At 41.7% G+C, this 17,178-nt stretch overlaps 1 protein-coding gene across 1 annotated transcript; it reads left to right on the top strand.

Moving 5' to 3' along the window:
- Window positions 1-8,102: 8,102 nt before the first annotated feature.
- ndfip2 (Nedd4 family interacting protein 2) lies at window positions 8,103-16,830 on the top strand. The gene is made up of 8 exons (XM_041855690.2): window positions 8,103-8,377; window positions 12,378-12,540; window positions 12,894-13,027; window positions 13,435-13,522; window positions 13,979-14,103; window positions 15,041-15,107; window positions 15,327-15,433; window positions 15,650-16,830. Exons 1-7 carry the CDS (start codon window positions 8,348-8,350, stop codon window positions 15,428-15,430), a joined length of 711 nt encoding a protein of 236 aa, XP_041711624.1. The 5' UTR covers window positions 8,103-8,347; the 3' UTR covers window positions 15,431-15,433; window positions 15,650-16,830.
- The last annotated feature ends 348 nt before the right edge of the window (window positions 16,831-17,178 follow it).

Genomic DNA, 17,178 nt, shown 5'->3' with positions numbered 1-17,178 from the left:
GGAGAAGACATTTCTTGCAGCACGTGCCTTGAGATGGTTTAATGTTAGCCCTTTGCTGATAGCACCTTGGCATCATCTATCAGCCATTGTGGGTTTATTTATGGCTGTCTGTGGGGCTGAAGTCGCCGTGACAGACAGTGTGGGGGAGTGTGAATCGCTTTGTCTTGGTAACACTAGGTCGATGAGTTGATCTCTGTACCCACCAGGAGCAAGCTATGTTTCAGCTCAAGTGAATAGGCCCAATGAGACTCTGACACTGTCCCAATATGGACACCACATGCATTGACTACCAAATGTCTGTAATGGTAACCAAGACACACAGCCAAAAGCTGGAACACAATGTATTGGCAGTCAACTAAACCAATTCATGCTGAAAGGTATTACAGCTTTCCAAGGCAGGACAAATAAAGAGGAGTTATTTTGATGCTCTTGCATACTGTACATCCAACCTGATCTCAATGCATTTCGTATTATTCTGTACGTAAATCCGCTTCACTCCATTTAGTGTGATATGTTACGTTTCGTATGTATTCATTTGTGGATGTCCATGACCTATTTTGTATGATATGTTACAAATTACAATTCGCATTATATGTTACGAATTTGCTAAACATATGATATGTAACTAATTCTAGCTATGTGGCTAATGTTAGCTGGCTGGTTAACGTTACCTAGGCTAGGGGTTAGGGTTAGGAGTTAGGGTTAAGGTTAGGGTTACGTTTAGAAGTTAGGTTTAAGGGTTAGGGAAGGTTACTAAAAGTGTTAATTGGGAAGGGTTTGCTAACATGCTAAGTACATGCAAAGTAGCTAAAAAGTAGTACATAGTTGAAAAGTTACTAACTAGCTAAAATGCAGTTGTCCGTGATGAGATTCAACCTTTGGGTTGCTAGACGTTCAAGTGATACGCCCAGCCATCCATCTTAGCCAATCACCCTATTTTCGTTTTTGCCTTAAGTAACCATCTGTCTTATGTAACCATACCAAACGTAACATATCATATTAGTTTGAGTGTCCCGGATCTACTTTTACTATGTTACCTCTAGTCTATGAGACCAGGCTGGTACATCCTGTCCACTGTATGTGCAAGTCTCTGTAACAGTAAACAAACTGGAGTCTCACTCCCTCTGCTGTACACTCAAGGTACATGTGTGTAGTGTATGCCTGCCTGCCTGCCTACCTACCTACCTGCCTGCCTTCCTGCCTGCCTGCCTGCCTGCCTGTGCATGCATAGTGTCTATGATGTCTCTTCTCTGTGATAAAATAATTTATCCTCTCTAACTGTCCACCACATTCATACAATCAGGACCTTAATTAAAAGAGAACCTTACCTATTAATTATGAAATATACTCTATCTATATATAGCTAATTACAGTATTACAAATAATCTACTAACGAATATCAACTCATTGAATTCAGTAGGCAACATTATGTGTATGAAGTTTGTTTGGACATTTCAGTAGATTCAGCTATGTGATAATTACATATCTAATTAATAGCAATAACAGGTGGACAAAACCTACAATTGAAATACATGACATGATGACCTAGGAAGCTTTTAAAAGCTTCTCATTGGTTCTTGCACTGCCTCTAGACAACTGCTGACATATGTGTGTGTACAGTAATCCAGCCAGAGAGTTTCCACCATTCATTTGCTAAGCAATCTCCTCTCTTCTCCTCTCACAATAATTATATTTATTTGGAGGCTGCTATTATTCAGAGTAAAAACGCTTTCAACATTGCAAGAATCAAGAGGGCGTCTTTGTCATGGAGTACATCCCAAATGGCACCATATTCCTTGTATAGTGCACTACCTTTGACCAGGGCCGATAGGTGCACTATGTAGGGAATAAGGTGCCATTTGGGATGCAGTCTAGGTACTAGCCACTTGACAGGAAAAATAAACCAACTCATCTTTTGTTGGGTTTTCTAAAGTCCAGTTACCTTGTCATGTTGCCAGGTAACTGCAGTCATGTGTGAGGGGTTTGTGTCACATACATGGTTAATGGCATTACTGGGCACTGAAACAGGGTTTTAACAGCAGCCCTGTGAAATGACTTGAAGCCTTCCTCTCTGGATACCTGCGCAGGGTGTACACGCGCACCGTACACACACACACACACACACACACACACACACACACACACACACACACACACACACACACACACACACACACACGTGACTGCACGCATGCTCTTGGCTCACCAACACACACACACAAAATACTAGAGCCTACAAAACCCAGAAACATATCACTTCACCTTAATCCTTAATACCACTAATGTCTTCTCCTCTTCAAAAGGGCAAAGCTCATCCCCCTCTCGTTAAACCTGCTGATGTTGGATAATAGGAACTGAAGGAAGGCTCTTAGCAAAGACGTCTGAGCTACTTAGCTAATACAAGTTCCAGGATGTAATCCTTTATTATACAGCAATGGGATTAATGTAAGGCTTATTTCAATATCCCCTATGTAGTCGTGATTCACTGTATTTGATGTGTTTGCCAAAAAAAGAAAGTGTTCGCCAAAAAAAGAAATCAATTGTGAACTAAAAGGAAGACTTGACATAAGTCAATAACAAAGCTAATCCTCTTTATCCTCACTGGAACAGCACAACATATAAAGATATAACATGCTTAGGCCAATAACATGCATCTCCAAATCAACTTTTGTCCGAATTCTCACTTCTGTACTGCACTGTCAATACGTTTTGTGTCTTTAGGGGAATCTGGAAATGTGCTTTAATGCGAGCTGACAGTCATTGGATTATACACACTTTACAGAAAAGGATAGATTTTCCTGGATGGACATTCAGGCTTTAATTTGGTTCACTAAGAGGTAGGTCCAGTTTTGAACAGCTGTGAGGAGAGATATCCATCCCAGCTCTGTGAACCTTCCACAGGGCATGAGTCTGCCCGACAGCTACCTGGGAGAGTCCAAAACCTCAAATCTCTATATTTAGGTTATCTTGATTCTGTCCACTCCTTTCCCTATAGAGGTTGGTGATATTCCAATCACAGACTATTATAGACACCCACTTGACAAAAGCCTATGTTTCTTGACCCTTCACAGGATACCATTGGGGTCTCTTTACTCACTGAATGTGATGTCAATGTGAGAAATATACATTTCCAACAGTGTTAAAGCTGGAATCCTTAATTGAAACACCACCCTTCCTGTGTTTTCGGTAAAAAGCTGAGGGATGGGGCCCGAGAAATCAAACCAGTCTCAAATTCAAAGCGAGAGCTATGGATGCAAGGACTGACCATCCATGATATCAAAATAATAGTTCTAACCATGTTTTGAAGATATATGGTGTTTGGTTACATTTACATTGGAATAAAGCAAGCTTATATTTTGTATTCTGATGGGGTACGATAGTTTAACTAAGCTCATGAGGCATTTCTAAGTTATATTCTTTAATAATCAATGGGTACATACACTGCATTCGTAAAGTATTCAGAACCCTTCACTTTTTCCACATTTTGTTACGTTAAAGCCTTATTCTAAAATTGATAAAATATTTTTTTTCCCATCATCAATCTACCCCCTAATGACAAAGTGAAAACAGGTTTTTTGATTTTTTTTTAAAATGTCTTAAAAATAAAAAACAGAAATACCTTATTTACATAAGTATTCAGACCCTTTGCTATGAGACTCGAAATTGAGCTCAGGTGCATCCTGTTTCCATTGATCATCCTTGAGATGTTTCTACAACTTAATTGGAGTCCACCTGTGGTAAATTCAATTGATTGGACATAATTTGGAAAGGCACACCTGTCTATATAAGGTCCCAAAATTGACAGTGCAAGTCAGAGCAAAGACCAAGCCATGAGGTCGAAGGAATTGTCCATAGAGCTCTGAGACAGGATTGTGTTGAGACACAGATCTGGGGAAGGGTACCATTTTTTTTCTCACAGCATTGAAGATCTCCAAGAACACATTGGCCTCCATCATTTTTCAATGGAAGAAGTTTGGAACCACCAAGACTCTTCCTAGAGCTGGCCGCCCGGCCAAACAGAGAAATCGGGGGAGAAGGGCCTTGGTCAGGGAGGTGACCAAGAACCCAATGGTCACTTTGACAGAGCTCCAGAGTTCCTCTGTGGAGATGGGAGAATCTTCCAGAAGGACAACCATCTCTGCAGCACTCCACCAATCAAGGCTATATGGTAGAGTGGCCAGACAGAAGCCACTCCTCAGTAAAAGGCACATGACAGCCCGCTTGGAGTTTGCCAAAAGCCACCTGAAGGACCCTCAGACGATGAGAAACAAGATTCTCTGGTCTGATAAAACCAAGATTGAACTCTTTGGCCTGAATGCCAAGCGTCACGTCTGGAGGAAAAGTGGCACCATCCCTACAGCGAAGCATGGTGGTGGCAGCATCATGCTGTGGGGATGTTTTTCAGTGGCAGGGACTCAGAGACTAGTCAGGATCGAGGGAAAGATGAACGGAACAAAGTACAGAGAGATCCTTGACGAAAATCTGCTCCAGAGCACTCAGGACCTCAGACTGGGGGCGAAGGTTCACCTTCCAACGGGACAACAACCCTAAGCACACAGCCAAGACAATGCAGGAGTGGCTTTGGGACAAGTCTCTGAATGTCCTTGAGTGGCCCAGCCAGAGCCCGGACTTGAATCCGATCGAACATCTCTGGAGAGACCTGAAAATAGCTGTGCAGCGACGCCATCCAACTTGACAGAGCTTGAGAGGATCTGCAGAGAAGAATGGGAGAAACTTACCAAATACAGGTGTGCCAAGCTTGTAGCGTCAAACCCCAAAAGACTCAAGGCTTTAATCGCTGCCAAAGGTGCTTCAACAAAGTACTTAGTAAAGGGTCTGAATACTTATGTAAATGTGATATTTCTGTTTTTTATTTTTTATACATTTGCAAAAATTTCTAAAAACCTGTTTTTGCTTTGTCATTATGGGGTATTGTTTTTTGATTGATGAGAAGAAAAAATACAATTTAATCAATTTTAGAATAAGGCCGTAACATAACAAAATGTGGAAAACGTTAAGGGTTCATAATACTTTCCGAATGCACTGTATCATTAATTTAGAAGACCAAAATGGATGTAGCAAATAAGGATTCTAGCTTTAAACCACCTAATGGAAAAAGATACACCTAGTTGTTAGTATTCAGTGCAACATGCAAAGTGCCATACAGACACATTTCATTTCACTGCTTTCTGCTTATATACAGCCTCCCTCTTCATGCCCTTACAGGAGGGCTGGTTAGCGAGGGCTTGCCATCTCTTTTGCCTGAAGCATTACCGACTCAACTCGGATGGAAAACCATTTTGGGGTAGACTTTGTAAGTACCTGAGATCGTTGGGTGCCTCTGGAGTACTATGACGGTTTGGATCCGACTCTGCGTTTAGCTCTGTGGGTGTAATGTGGCTCTCGTTTGAAGTACAAATGTAGAATGCGGGCTCTCAATGTGAAGGGTATCTGAAGAAGATATTGCCATGGGCTGTGTAATGTTCATCTTATGAAGAGAACTGCAGGTAAAGCATGAGTCAATACAGCCCAGTCTAGTATTTCTATCTGCATGGGTTATCATGATTCATTGCAGGGTAGCATCACTCACTGTCCCACCTGCACAGCTAAAAAAAGAACCCTGATTGAAGAACCCAGTTGGTAAAGGATACACATGAAAATAATAATAGCCTAGGGAAAACAAACAGTAATCAGATCACTGGCTCACCTGAACACATTAAAACAAGTGAAAAATGTGAACGTCATGGAATACCCCAGTAAAATGTTCACAACATAGGTACAGTAGCATTTTGCATATTTGTGAAATCATTTTGTTCAAGCAGGACTCCCACTGAGATGAAGAAGAATACATGGTGTTCCAGTGTGTCTTGTCTATGCCTACAAGGATAAATGAAATAAATCTTCTTGAATTTCACATAGCATCATGACACTCTACACTTTTGGTTCCAGTACACCAAATACATGAAGCATATCAAGATTTTGCTCAGCAGTATGACGTCCTTGCAGTGTTCCAATCAGACCTGGGTTCAAATACTATTTTGAATCTTTAAAATCCTTGTAACGTTTTGTTTAGCCTGTCTGGATTGCCAGATGGGCAGGGTTTGCTCTCAAATAGTATTTGAACCCTAGTCTGGTTTCTGTAAGCTCGCCTGATTTGTTTCAAATGGGGAGAGCTGTTTAACTACACCATTTGCACTGATCAGCATGATGCAAGCAGCTGAGTCAGCTTGTTAGCCAAGGCTAAATGGCTGCCATGAGCACTAAACTTGGTCAGACATCACTGGTCTCAGTTGTAAGGCAGTCAGCATTCAGTAGCCTCAGGGGTGAGAGTGGTATATCTATAAAACTGTAAAAGCAACGTATGTGGGTGGAACTTGGAGCCGTCTAGACAAGCAGACCCAGCTCTGCTGACGACCTGCCAGTGACCCAGTGGTCATAGGGCCTCTGGGCAGAGCACTCTGTTGGAATGATGGGTTATGAAATGTCTCACTATGTTCATGTATCTGGATATTTGTGGACTCATCTCATCCATATTGTATTTCTTACATAAAAGGGCATCTGTGAATGCATCCTAGAGATGTTGATCAGTGAAGGTATTCAGCTGTGGAATGTTTGCATCTGTGCCCCAGCATGTTTGTGTGAGTGCCCTCCTCAGATGGCCCCAAACTCCCAGCGGAGTGAGTTAGTCTCAGGTGCCTATAAGGTCCCATGGGTTCTGATCCCCAATCCCCTCTCTGTCTTTAGATGATTTATAAGCACACAGTTCTCTTATAATCAGGTGAAACAAAACTGGCCTGGAATAAAAACCTGCTCACACTATAGCTACATGGGACAGGGTTGATCACCCTTGTTGCATGTAGTCAATGTTCTACATTTTCAGACGAGGACACTTTTACTAATTGGTGTGATTATGGTGACACCTGGTGGTCATGTATGAATACTGCAAGTAAAAGTAAGACGTAATTTATTCCTCTCAAACTCACACACTTGTTGCGGTCATGAAGCTATTGATTGACTTTTAATATGTGACAACTATCCAACAGTTCCAAATTTAATATAAACTTGAAATGTTGCTCTTATATTTGTTGTGTTATTTGTAAATGTTCTCTTCTCTTTTTGGTCTGATTGAATAGCTACAATCTACTGCTCAGTTTCTCCCCTTGTGTTTGTAGAACACATGAGCCTAGATAGACCATGTCTTGCACATCCTGCATTGCATATAATTTACAACTATCTTAGTCGAATTAAAGACAGAAATAGCAATTGAAAGCTCTCCCTCCGTCTCTCTCTTCCTTTCTCATTTAATGGCCAAACACATATTTCACTAACAAGCACTTACAGGGAAAGAAAATAGAAGTTGATTGAGTCCTTTGGGTTTGTTTTGGAACTCTCACTCAATGGTGGTAGGAGCCAAAGGGGCCTAATGTATTCTCTCTGAAATCAGGGCCTCATAAATTCCTAATCTCCCCAATGTTCTCCCCAATGTTTTCAAACAAGGTCTCTCCTTACCAGCGTTTACAGCAGGGATCATCAACTAGATTCAGCCGCGGGACGATCTTTTCTTGACTGGATGGTCGAGGGGCCACGGGGGAATACTTTGGAACAGATTTCCGAAAATAAAATCAATTGAACCCTGGTTTACAGTTACAGCAGCCCATCCAATGTCCTGATGGACTATAAGTCAAGAGTACTACCAAGTAGCCCTACCTGTCCAAGTGCAAAGTCCCACAACCAAAAATGGGTAAGGGGCTATCTTGCCGACATCTACGGTGGGATTATAGCGAACAAAGTGTGTGTGTACTGTGGGCTTCTGACCGTCCGTCTCTGTCTACTCTGAATAACTATTGAGTTTTTGCACCACCTAGTGGTCAAATATTGTGTAGTCTCCGGTAGAGTTGAATACCCAATTCCAATTCGACCACTAGCACCTATTTCCTAGCCTATACACTGTCTTGTCTAACGTCAAATCTTATGAGATTTGATAGGTATTAAGAATAAGACGATAGCTTATATTTTCACCTTATTGTTTAGATTTATCCAATATCTTTCAGATCTACAGGGATGAAGGACGTGTAGTGGATAGGAGTAGATTTGGAATTCGGAGGCATTGCGTCACAAGTCAAAGAGCCCTCTGTGTTTCCACTCACTCGACGTTTCCTATCAGAAGGAGTTTTGCTTCAGTTGAAGCATAAATGGACGGTTTCTTGTACGTCCCAGCGTGTATATTTAATCTACTTATCCTGAATGCTGTTCATTAAAAAGTTACCTTAAATTACGAAATAGCTAAATACAAGATTATCGACATTTCGCTTGCTGGCTAGCTCCGCCAGCTGAGTCTAACGTCAAGATGGACCAGGCAGCAAGCCGATACCAAGTGGTGAGCCAAAACAATCGACATTGCCATCTGTTTGCGAACTCCAACTAATATAAACAAACAACCTATTTATAACAGTACTTGGTGTCAAACTAGACTAGAAATGTTTAAATTGACGGCTTGTAATCAAACTGATGTTCCTCGTGCCTGTCACTTCCGCATTATTCAGAAGCAGATCAACAATACAATAGTTAGCTAATCTAGGTAAACGTTAGCTAGCAAGTTCCAATTAAATTTGAGTTGTGTTAATCATCCAAATGACAGCACTTTAACATTTAACTCAGCATGTATTGGTTTTTTGAACGGATAACTAAATTGGCTAGCTAGCTATCTAGCGAACGTTAGTTAGTTGTATGTCAGCCAGAGTCAGGTAAACTAACCCAGACTAGATTTCAATTATATGCAACCATTTGTGGCTAACTATACGTGCTCAAGTTAGACCCCCAAAAAGCCACACAGTAGGCCTGTAACACGTGCATAATAAATAATCCCATCATACAGAGTTTGTGGCCCAACTGAGTCACAGGGGCCCACAAACAAAATGTTCCATGACATCTCTGTAGTGTTCAAGGAATTGGCTTTCCATGAGAACAATATACTTGTTTCCCCAAAGAAGATGTCATTCCTAGCTACATAAATGGTCACAAAAAACAAGATGGTTAGCTATCCCAGCCTCAAAGGTCAGGTTATTGTTCAACACTGCAATCCAGTTTGCTAGGTAGTTATTAGCTCTAGACAGATCGCTCTTCTGTACAGGATTCAGTGTTTCTGTTCGGATTTATTTCAGCGCGGGGGGGGGGGGGCCAAAGGTGGGGTTTGGGACTGAACACTTTAGAGGGCCTTCTCTTGGCGGCAGAGACAAAATGTTGCAGTTTTAAAGTACATTTTCTGCAATTCTACACATTTTGCCATGGCTTATTCCGTGTTCTTGTGCTATCTGAGGGACTCAAACATTATAACATGCCATTACATTTTATTTTTATTCCCCCTGTCTAGGTTTTATTTTGGTGGTTAGTTCTCAAAGATGATCTTATTTAAAAATATATAGCTCCATTATGTTTTCTACATACATTAATTTCTGGTTTTAGTCATTTAAGTTTACACTGAAAACGTTTTAACATCCCCAGAATTATTTTCGCTAAATAATACAAATTACTAAAAATAAATATAAAAAATACAACTTACAACAAATAAATATAAACATATTGAACAAAATTATAAACGCACCATGTAAAGTGTTGGTCCCATGTTTCATGAGCTGAAATAAAAGATCCCAGACATTTTCCATATGCACACATTTGTTTACATCCCTGTTAGTGAGCATTTCTCCTTTGCCAAGATAATCCATGCACTTGACAGGTGTGACATATCAAGAAGCTGATTAAACAGCATGATTATTACATGCTGCACCTTGTGCTGGGGACAATAAAAGGCCACTCTAAAATCTGCAGTTTTGTCACACAACACAATGCCACAGATGTCTCAAGTTTTGAGGGAGTGTGCAATTGGCATGCTGACTGCAGGAATGTCCACAAGAGCTGTTGCCAGAGAATTGAATGTTCATATCTTTACCAATCAATCAATCAATCAACCATCAATCAATTTTATTTTATATAGCCCTTCATACATCAGCTGATATCTCGAAGTGCTGTACAGAAACCCAGCCTAAAACCCCAAACAGCTAGTAATGCAGGTGTAGAAGCACGCCTCCGTCGTTTTACCAAAAGCCGCCTCCGTCGTTTTAGACAATTTGGCAGTACGTCCAACCGGCCTCCCAACCGCAGACCACGTGTATGAATCCATAGATGAAGGCCTAATGAATTTATTTCAAATGACTGATTTCTTCATGTGAACTGTAACTCAGTAAAATCAATGAAATTGTTGCATGTTGTGTTTGATCTTTTTCTTCAGTATATATTATAAAAAATTAACAAATTGGAGTCGAGGTCGTCATTTAGCAGTGGCGGCCCATTGCTTCTAAATGAATATAGAGGAAACACTGGGGTTCTAGAGTAGGATGGGTAATGGATAGGGGAACATTGTTCAACCTACCTTTACTCGGCGATACTTCCTTAATTCTCGATTTGGTAGGCACCGGTGTCTTACAAACACCTTTTTCCGGTTGCAGGTGGAACTCTGATAACGAGGAAATATTCAGAAAGATATTGAATCCACTTTTTGTGCCAAGGGAAAAATGCCTCTTACATGTGTGTAAATATTAGTTTTTGTGGTTTGGGTTGCGCTTGTGACGCTCTGTTTCTTCTACACTAGGCCTTGAGCACAAGCTTTAGCTATGCTGCTGGAGGTTCGCGACTGCTTGGCTGTCTAGTTGTCAATGTGAATGCTGTGTGTGTATCCAAGGCTAGGGTCACTTCTGGTTTAGTCCTGTATCGGCCCGTGGCTCTCGAAAGCAGAAAACTTTAACAGTCATAGTCGGTGTCATGCCATGTGTATTTAGGTTATCAATAATTACTTCCATAGACTGATTGGTTTGATATGGGACAAGTGAGTTAGGCAGTTGTGGTAAGCCTTTGAATAATTACATTTTAGTCATTTAGCAGACGCTCTTATCCAGAGCGACTTACAGTTAGTGAGTGCATACATTTTCATACTGGTCCCCCATGGGAAACGAACCCACAACCCTGGCGTTGCAAGCGCCATGCTCTACCAACTGAGCTACAGGAGACCCTAGCCTACTGGCCTTAAAAGTCCAAATGCTCACTGCTGGACTATGCAGGAATGCTTGTTAACATCAGACATACCATGGTATGCCTCTCCTTTTTAGCATCTTGATGTGCAGAGCTTTTTCAGCCACAGCCATGCTATTTTGATCCTGCCTCTGCACTTCCATCAGTCGCTAGGCAACTGTGGTTTTGCCTCAATGTGTCATCTCTTTGTTAGGTTTTCAGTTTTGAGGTTAACCTGTATTGAGATGCATCATACAGGCTGTTTTATAATGTAAACTCCCCAACCATCCTTGTTATTTGTGTACGCTCATTCTGAACAGGTCTTTAAACATTACATTTTACATTTTAGTCATTTAGCAGACGCTCTTATCCAGAGCGACTTACAGTTAGTGAGTGCATACATTTTTCATACTGGCCCCCCGTGGGAAACGAACCCACAACCCTGGCGTTGCAAGCGCCATGCTCTACCAACTGAGCTACAGGGGACATGTAGGCCTAACCTAACTATTTGTACTTGTAGCCAACATATATATACTAGGCGTATCAGAGGAAAATAGGCCTGTTGTGAGTATTATTCTGAGATGACCTAAGGAGTTCTTGTTTAGGCCTTGGTGTGCTGATGGTGAAATAACTAATTCACCCCTGGCCAATTATGCAGTTGTTTAGAGCTTACATAACTGGTGTCCCTGACACCGGATAGCATCACACTCATTCATTCTCCTGGCTTTGCACATTGACCCCGCAGTTCATAGAGTGCTGCTGGACATGATGCCAAACTTCATCTACAGCGAAGCCACAAGTTAAACCCTGGTCTGTTGACCTATGCAAAAGCCACTGCCTCAAGTGAGCTGCAAGACTAAAGCAACATTTGGCACTGCTGCCACACTGATCAAGGCCTAGGTAATGCATCAGCTTAGGCTACATCATCTGTCATTGGCCAGATATAAGGCTGTGCTGTGTCCTCTATAACATTACCGTCACCCTTCTGTTTCCCATGACCATGTTGTCTTCTTCCAACTGGATGCTATGCTGGCAATTAGCCTAGATCACATGTTGTTTTGGATGTCTTCAGTACCCTTAGCGCTGGAATCAAATGTTGCCTATGTAGTTTATTACGAAACACCAGATGATCTTTCAGAGTTGGACCATTCTAAGGGATGATCCGTGCCATGACCATATCTCTCCAATCGTCTCAGTTTACAGGGTTTCCCTCTCCTTCCTCACCTTTGACATTCTGTGTTGTGAACTTGTGACGTGGGTTTTATTGAAGTGACATTTAACTCCTTCTTTATCCCCCCCCCCCCTTTCTCTCTCAGTTTGAGAATGATGAAGACGACTCCTGTGAGCCCTCCACCAGCGCCCAGCAGCCGTGCACCTCGGCCCAGGCCTGCCCAATCCCAGTAGCCCTGGAGGGGGACGCAGAGGCCCCACCGCCTCCCTATGCCAGCATCGCCCTGGGCGCCACCGCTGCCATCCCTGGTACAGAACCAAAGACTCCATATAGTGTCTGTTTGGATCTGTTATCCTCATTCTACTCTTCCGTTTAGCAATAATGTCTTTGCTTCAGCCTTTTTCTGTGTCTCACTCTCTGCCTGTCTGCCCCTTTCTCCATCTCATTCTCTCTCAGCGTCTATAGCTCTTTCAAACACGCTGGAACCAGTCAGTTGCCCTAAGTATAGGCCGATAGTTCACACGCCTCCTGGAATTCAGCCGATGTGATTTCCTTATTTGATTTAATTGATTTCCGAACTCCGTCTTCACCTTGTGGACTGTGTTAATTTGCCCTGTTGTAGTCTAATTGGTCATTTCTCTTCCCTGTGGTCCCCCGGTAGAGAGCGGTTGTTACCCGAGTGATTTCCCCGTGCCGCCCCCCTACAGCGTGGCCACCTCTCTTCCCACCTACGATGAGGCAGAGAAAGCCAAAGCTGCAGCCATGGTACTCTCTGCTGTGGAGGTGATACCAGGGGTAGGATACACAAACATACACACACATACACGTGTTTGAGTATGGGATGTTTACCAATGGAAACAGGATTATTCTGCTGGAATGCTGTAAGAAAAACCTCAATGCTGCTATTGTTAACTACACAGCGTAACAACGTATTTCAGGACCAAAACAACTTTGATAGCTGTACTCTCCCAAGTCATAGCTACAACAGTATTTACTATTTTATGTAGGTCTAGTACAAATGCCCATTGGACTTTTTCTGCTTTCTCAACAACTCCAAAAGAGAAGGAAATGTCGACAGGCAACTGTACTATACCGCCCAACCCTGCGTCCTGTCTCCTTATTCATTGGGATGACTGAGCTATTGCGATGTTTCTGAAGAAGAGATGGATGAGTTGTTTTCCTGTCCTCTTTCTCTTAAACAGGAGGATGACTTCCCTCCAAGGGATGACTTCAGCGACGTCGACCAGCTGAGGGTGGGGAACGATGGCATTTTCATGCTGGCCTTTTTCAGTGAGTGGATATGTTGTTTGTGCACGAACCCCCCCCGTTCTTCAGTGAGTTGACAAGCCCAAATAGCCTCTTTCACTGAGCGGACTGGCCCATTTCAGTCTGAGCAGGGGAACATAACAAACAAAGGTTTGCTTGGATGAAAATGTCAGTAAGCAGTTGAAGGTGCTTTCTGTGGATTCACCAGAAGGTGGCAACAGTCACACTCATTGTAGACAACATGATCTCTTCCTCCAATAGGAATGGTGGGAAAGGTCAAAGGAAGTCAGCTTAGCTGTTCTCTGGCTGCATTCATATGGCCTCAGAATGTGTCTTTTAAGTATGTATAGAAGGACATCCAATTTGTAATATACTGAACAGTGACTCCCTCAACAGAAATGTCAGTCAACCTTGAGAGAGGTGTCTGTTTGTCTGTCGGTCTGTGCTTGTAACTACATGCTTTCCTCTGTCTCCAAACAGTGGCCTTCCTGTTCAATTGGATTGGGTTCTGCCTGTCATTCTGCCTGACCAACACCATCGCCGGCCGATACGGGGCCATCTGCGGCTTTGGCCTCTCTCTCATCAAGTGGATTCTCATCGTCAGGGTAAGTGCAGTATTGGGTTAAAGGGGCCTAATCAATGCATCTAAAATAACGTACATAGTTGATTTCAATATGGGACATACAGTCCACAACTTTAAAAGCAGCCCATACAAAGAGTTTCTACTTCAAACATCAATGTTACAAATGGTTTACTGTAAATTAACAAGCTGGCTAGCATTATCCTGCTTAAACCAGACTGAATGCTGTGCTCGTAATTGCGCCAGGTAGCCTAGCGGTTAAGAGCGTTGGGCCAGTAACCGAAAGGTCGCTGGTTCGAATTCCCGAGCAGACTAGGTGAAAAATCAGCCAATGTTCCCTTGAGCAAGGCACTTAACCCTAATTGCTCTTATAAGTCGTTCTGGATAAGAGCGTCTGCTAAATGTTAAAAAAACATGTAAAATGCTTCACTTGGCTATAGCATGTTAATGAGTTGAATGTTTACGAAATGAATTTCAAGTATATCACAGCATATCCCAGGCATGGCGTGTGCAGCAGGAAGCAGATGCTTGCTAAGGCTTTTTAGCCCTAGATGTAAGGAGGAGGAGGACAGTGTGCACTCTGTGCTCCGGGCATCATTCAAAGCCCTGTAGAATTTCCACATGAAGAAGCAACATACTGGGGGACATGGAGTTATTAACCCCGGGCTTTCATCATTGGTCTGGTGCACACAGCTACTTCCACTAGATGTTGTGCAATAACTAGGCTAGTAGTTTATTTATTTTTGGTCCTGGAAACCAGCCCATAGTCTCAATTAGGACACCCAACATTCTAGGAATTGAGGTTTGAGGAGGCCTAATCCTACCTCAAGCAAGTATTTCTCCCATCGTGATTGTGAAAATCAGTATGTGTTTACAGTAATTGATTGTCATTCAAAAGTATTGTCCTGATGGTAGGAAATGTTGTTGAATGTCCATTTCCTGTAAATTCCACTTTCCCACAGTTCTCAGACTACTTTACTGGATACTTCAATGGGCAGTACTGGCTCTGGTGGATTTTCCTGGTCCTCGGTAAGTTTACAGATCTGTATAGCAAATGCTGCATTCTTCAACTAGCCAATTGCTGAGGAATTAAACTGTACTAATATATCCACTTAGAATGTTGTTCACCACTGCCATCTGGTGGCTGAAATAATGTACTACTAATCTCCCCACAGTAATGTGAATCCTGGACCTTGGATGAATAGTGGTGAAGTGTTTTTTACTAATGATTTGGAATCCCTTCCTCAGGTCTCCTGCTTTTCTTCAGAGGATTCGTGAACTACCTGAAAGTGCGCAACATGTCTGAAAGCATGGCTGCCTCGCACAGAACACGCTTCTTCTTCCTGTACTAAGAGGTAAATTAAGACCTTAATACACAGTCACAGCATACTAATATGTATAGTAGATATTATCATAGAGACCTTGACATGCATATAAATTAAGTTATTGCTTAAGAAATAAAACTATATATTGTTGTTACCAATTTGTCTTTCTCTAAATCCGCTACCCGTAGTCTGCGAATTCTACAGCAGTAACGTTTTCATAATTTTTTCCCATTTCCTTTGCTCTAGGTGGTCGCACCAAACATTCCTCCTTAATGTGAAATTCCCTGAGGATTTGCGACCCTCTTCTCGAATGACCAGGACAAAAAACCCACCTTGAAAAGAGGTGAGGAAGTACCGCTGCGAAAGTCTGACGTCTTTCATTAAAAGCCAAAACAGCTGACTCATCTCTCTTTTCAGAAAGTCCGTACAGTACAGATTAACCCAGCTAAATATACCCTGTGTTTTAATATTTTCATATTTCCACTGACTTTGTTTGGCTCTTTTGATTTCAATTGCCTTCTTGATCTAACCCCTGTTCTGGTCCCATTCTGCTTAATATCCCAAGTCTTGTACATTGTATTCACCTTAACAGGGGCTAGTATAGTGTAGTGTAGTAGCTGGGTCTATCTGTTGTGGACCTTTTTTGAAAATTACACACAAGGAGATGGAAGAAAAAGGTATGCAGCCAAGAGGTCTTATGCAATTGTGTCCTTCCCTGAACTTAGATGTCTGCTTCTATGAGGATGATGACTTTTAAAGCTCTATCGGAGTATCAATATTAGAATTTGTATTTTATCCTTTGAGTTTAATCCCCATATTTAATTGTCTTTGGTAGAAAAATGTTATTTGATGAAATTCATGATTTTTATCCTGAAATGATTGAACTGTATCCTAGCTTATGCCAATTTATGATATTTGCACTTTTCAAGAACCTCTTTCTCCATCAGTTGTGAATTGCTTATTTGTCGTAGTGCGTAGACTGATCTCTTTGTCAATTCGTTTTGAACTGGAATTTGTATTTATCCCAAAAAAGGATATCTGCCTTTTGCACTTTTTTTTATTTTAAAGAATTACATTTTCATTGATTATTGTAATTAGCCTGAACTGTGACATTTTAAAGTATTGTCGCGTTTCTTTAATGCTTGAATGATGCCTTTCTCATGTCGTTTTTGTTACACAGAAGCCTCATCAGCAATATCAAAAAACATAACTTAAATGCATGATTAGTCTGGCCGAGTTGGTTAAAATAAATATTCAGCTAAAGCAACATTATTAATATTCTATATATATGTTTGTAAAACAATCAAACAATTTTTGTCAGAAATTATTCTTGGAACATCTCTGGTACTCAGAGATGATAATGCGTGCTTGTTAATTCTTTAACTCGAAGTCTTGCAAAATGCCATTAAAGTTCAAATTGCACCCTGTGACTGCCATATTAGAATTCATTTGATGTTGAATAGGCCTGTCGTGCTATTGGGAGCCCTGGAGGAGGTTGAATACCCTCTCTTATTTAGGTTTGTGTCTGAAAATGCTACTAGCCGTCCTTGTTTCCTCAATTCCTCTCAAAGCGCATTGGAGGACAGGATACAAGCTCCCTCCCTCCAACCTCTTCCTACAGTGAACTTTGAGAGGAATTGGGGCACAGCCTATGACATTGATTCTCTCTAAACCCTCAGAGGTTGTAGTTTGGTTGTCTGTATGTTTCGTTAGATAGCGTCCATTTTCCTCACTCTGGCATTTGTCCAACCAAATATGTTTAATTGAAATTACAG

Source organism: Coregonus clupeaformis, chromosome 29 (genome assembly GCF_020615455.1).
Source record: "Coregonus clupeaformis isolate EN_2021a chromosome 29, ASM2061545v1, whole genome shotgun sequence".
In the NCBI taxonomy this organism is placed as follows: Eukaryota; Metazoa; Chordata; class Actinopteri; order Salmoniformes; family Salmonidae; genus Coregonus; species Coregonus clupeaformis.
This window is presented reverse-complemented; position numbering and strand designations above follow the sequence as displayed.

Coding starts and splice junctions, on each gene's coding strand:
- ndfip2 (XM_041855690.2), top strand. CDS start 8,348: ATGGACCAGGCAGCAAGCCGATACCAAGTG. Junction 12,541..12,893: donor CGCCACCGCTGCCATCCCTG/GTACAGAACCAA, acceptor GTCCCCCGGTAG/AGAGCGGTTGTTACCCGAGT. Junction 13,028..13,434: donor CTGTGGAGGTGATACCAGGG/GTAGGATACACA, acceptor TCTCTTAAACAG/GAGGATGACTTCCCTCCAAG.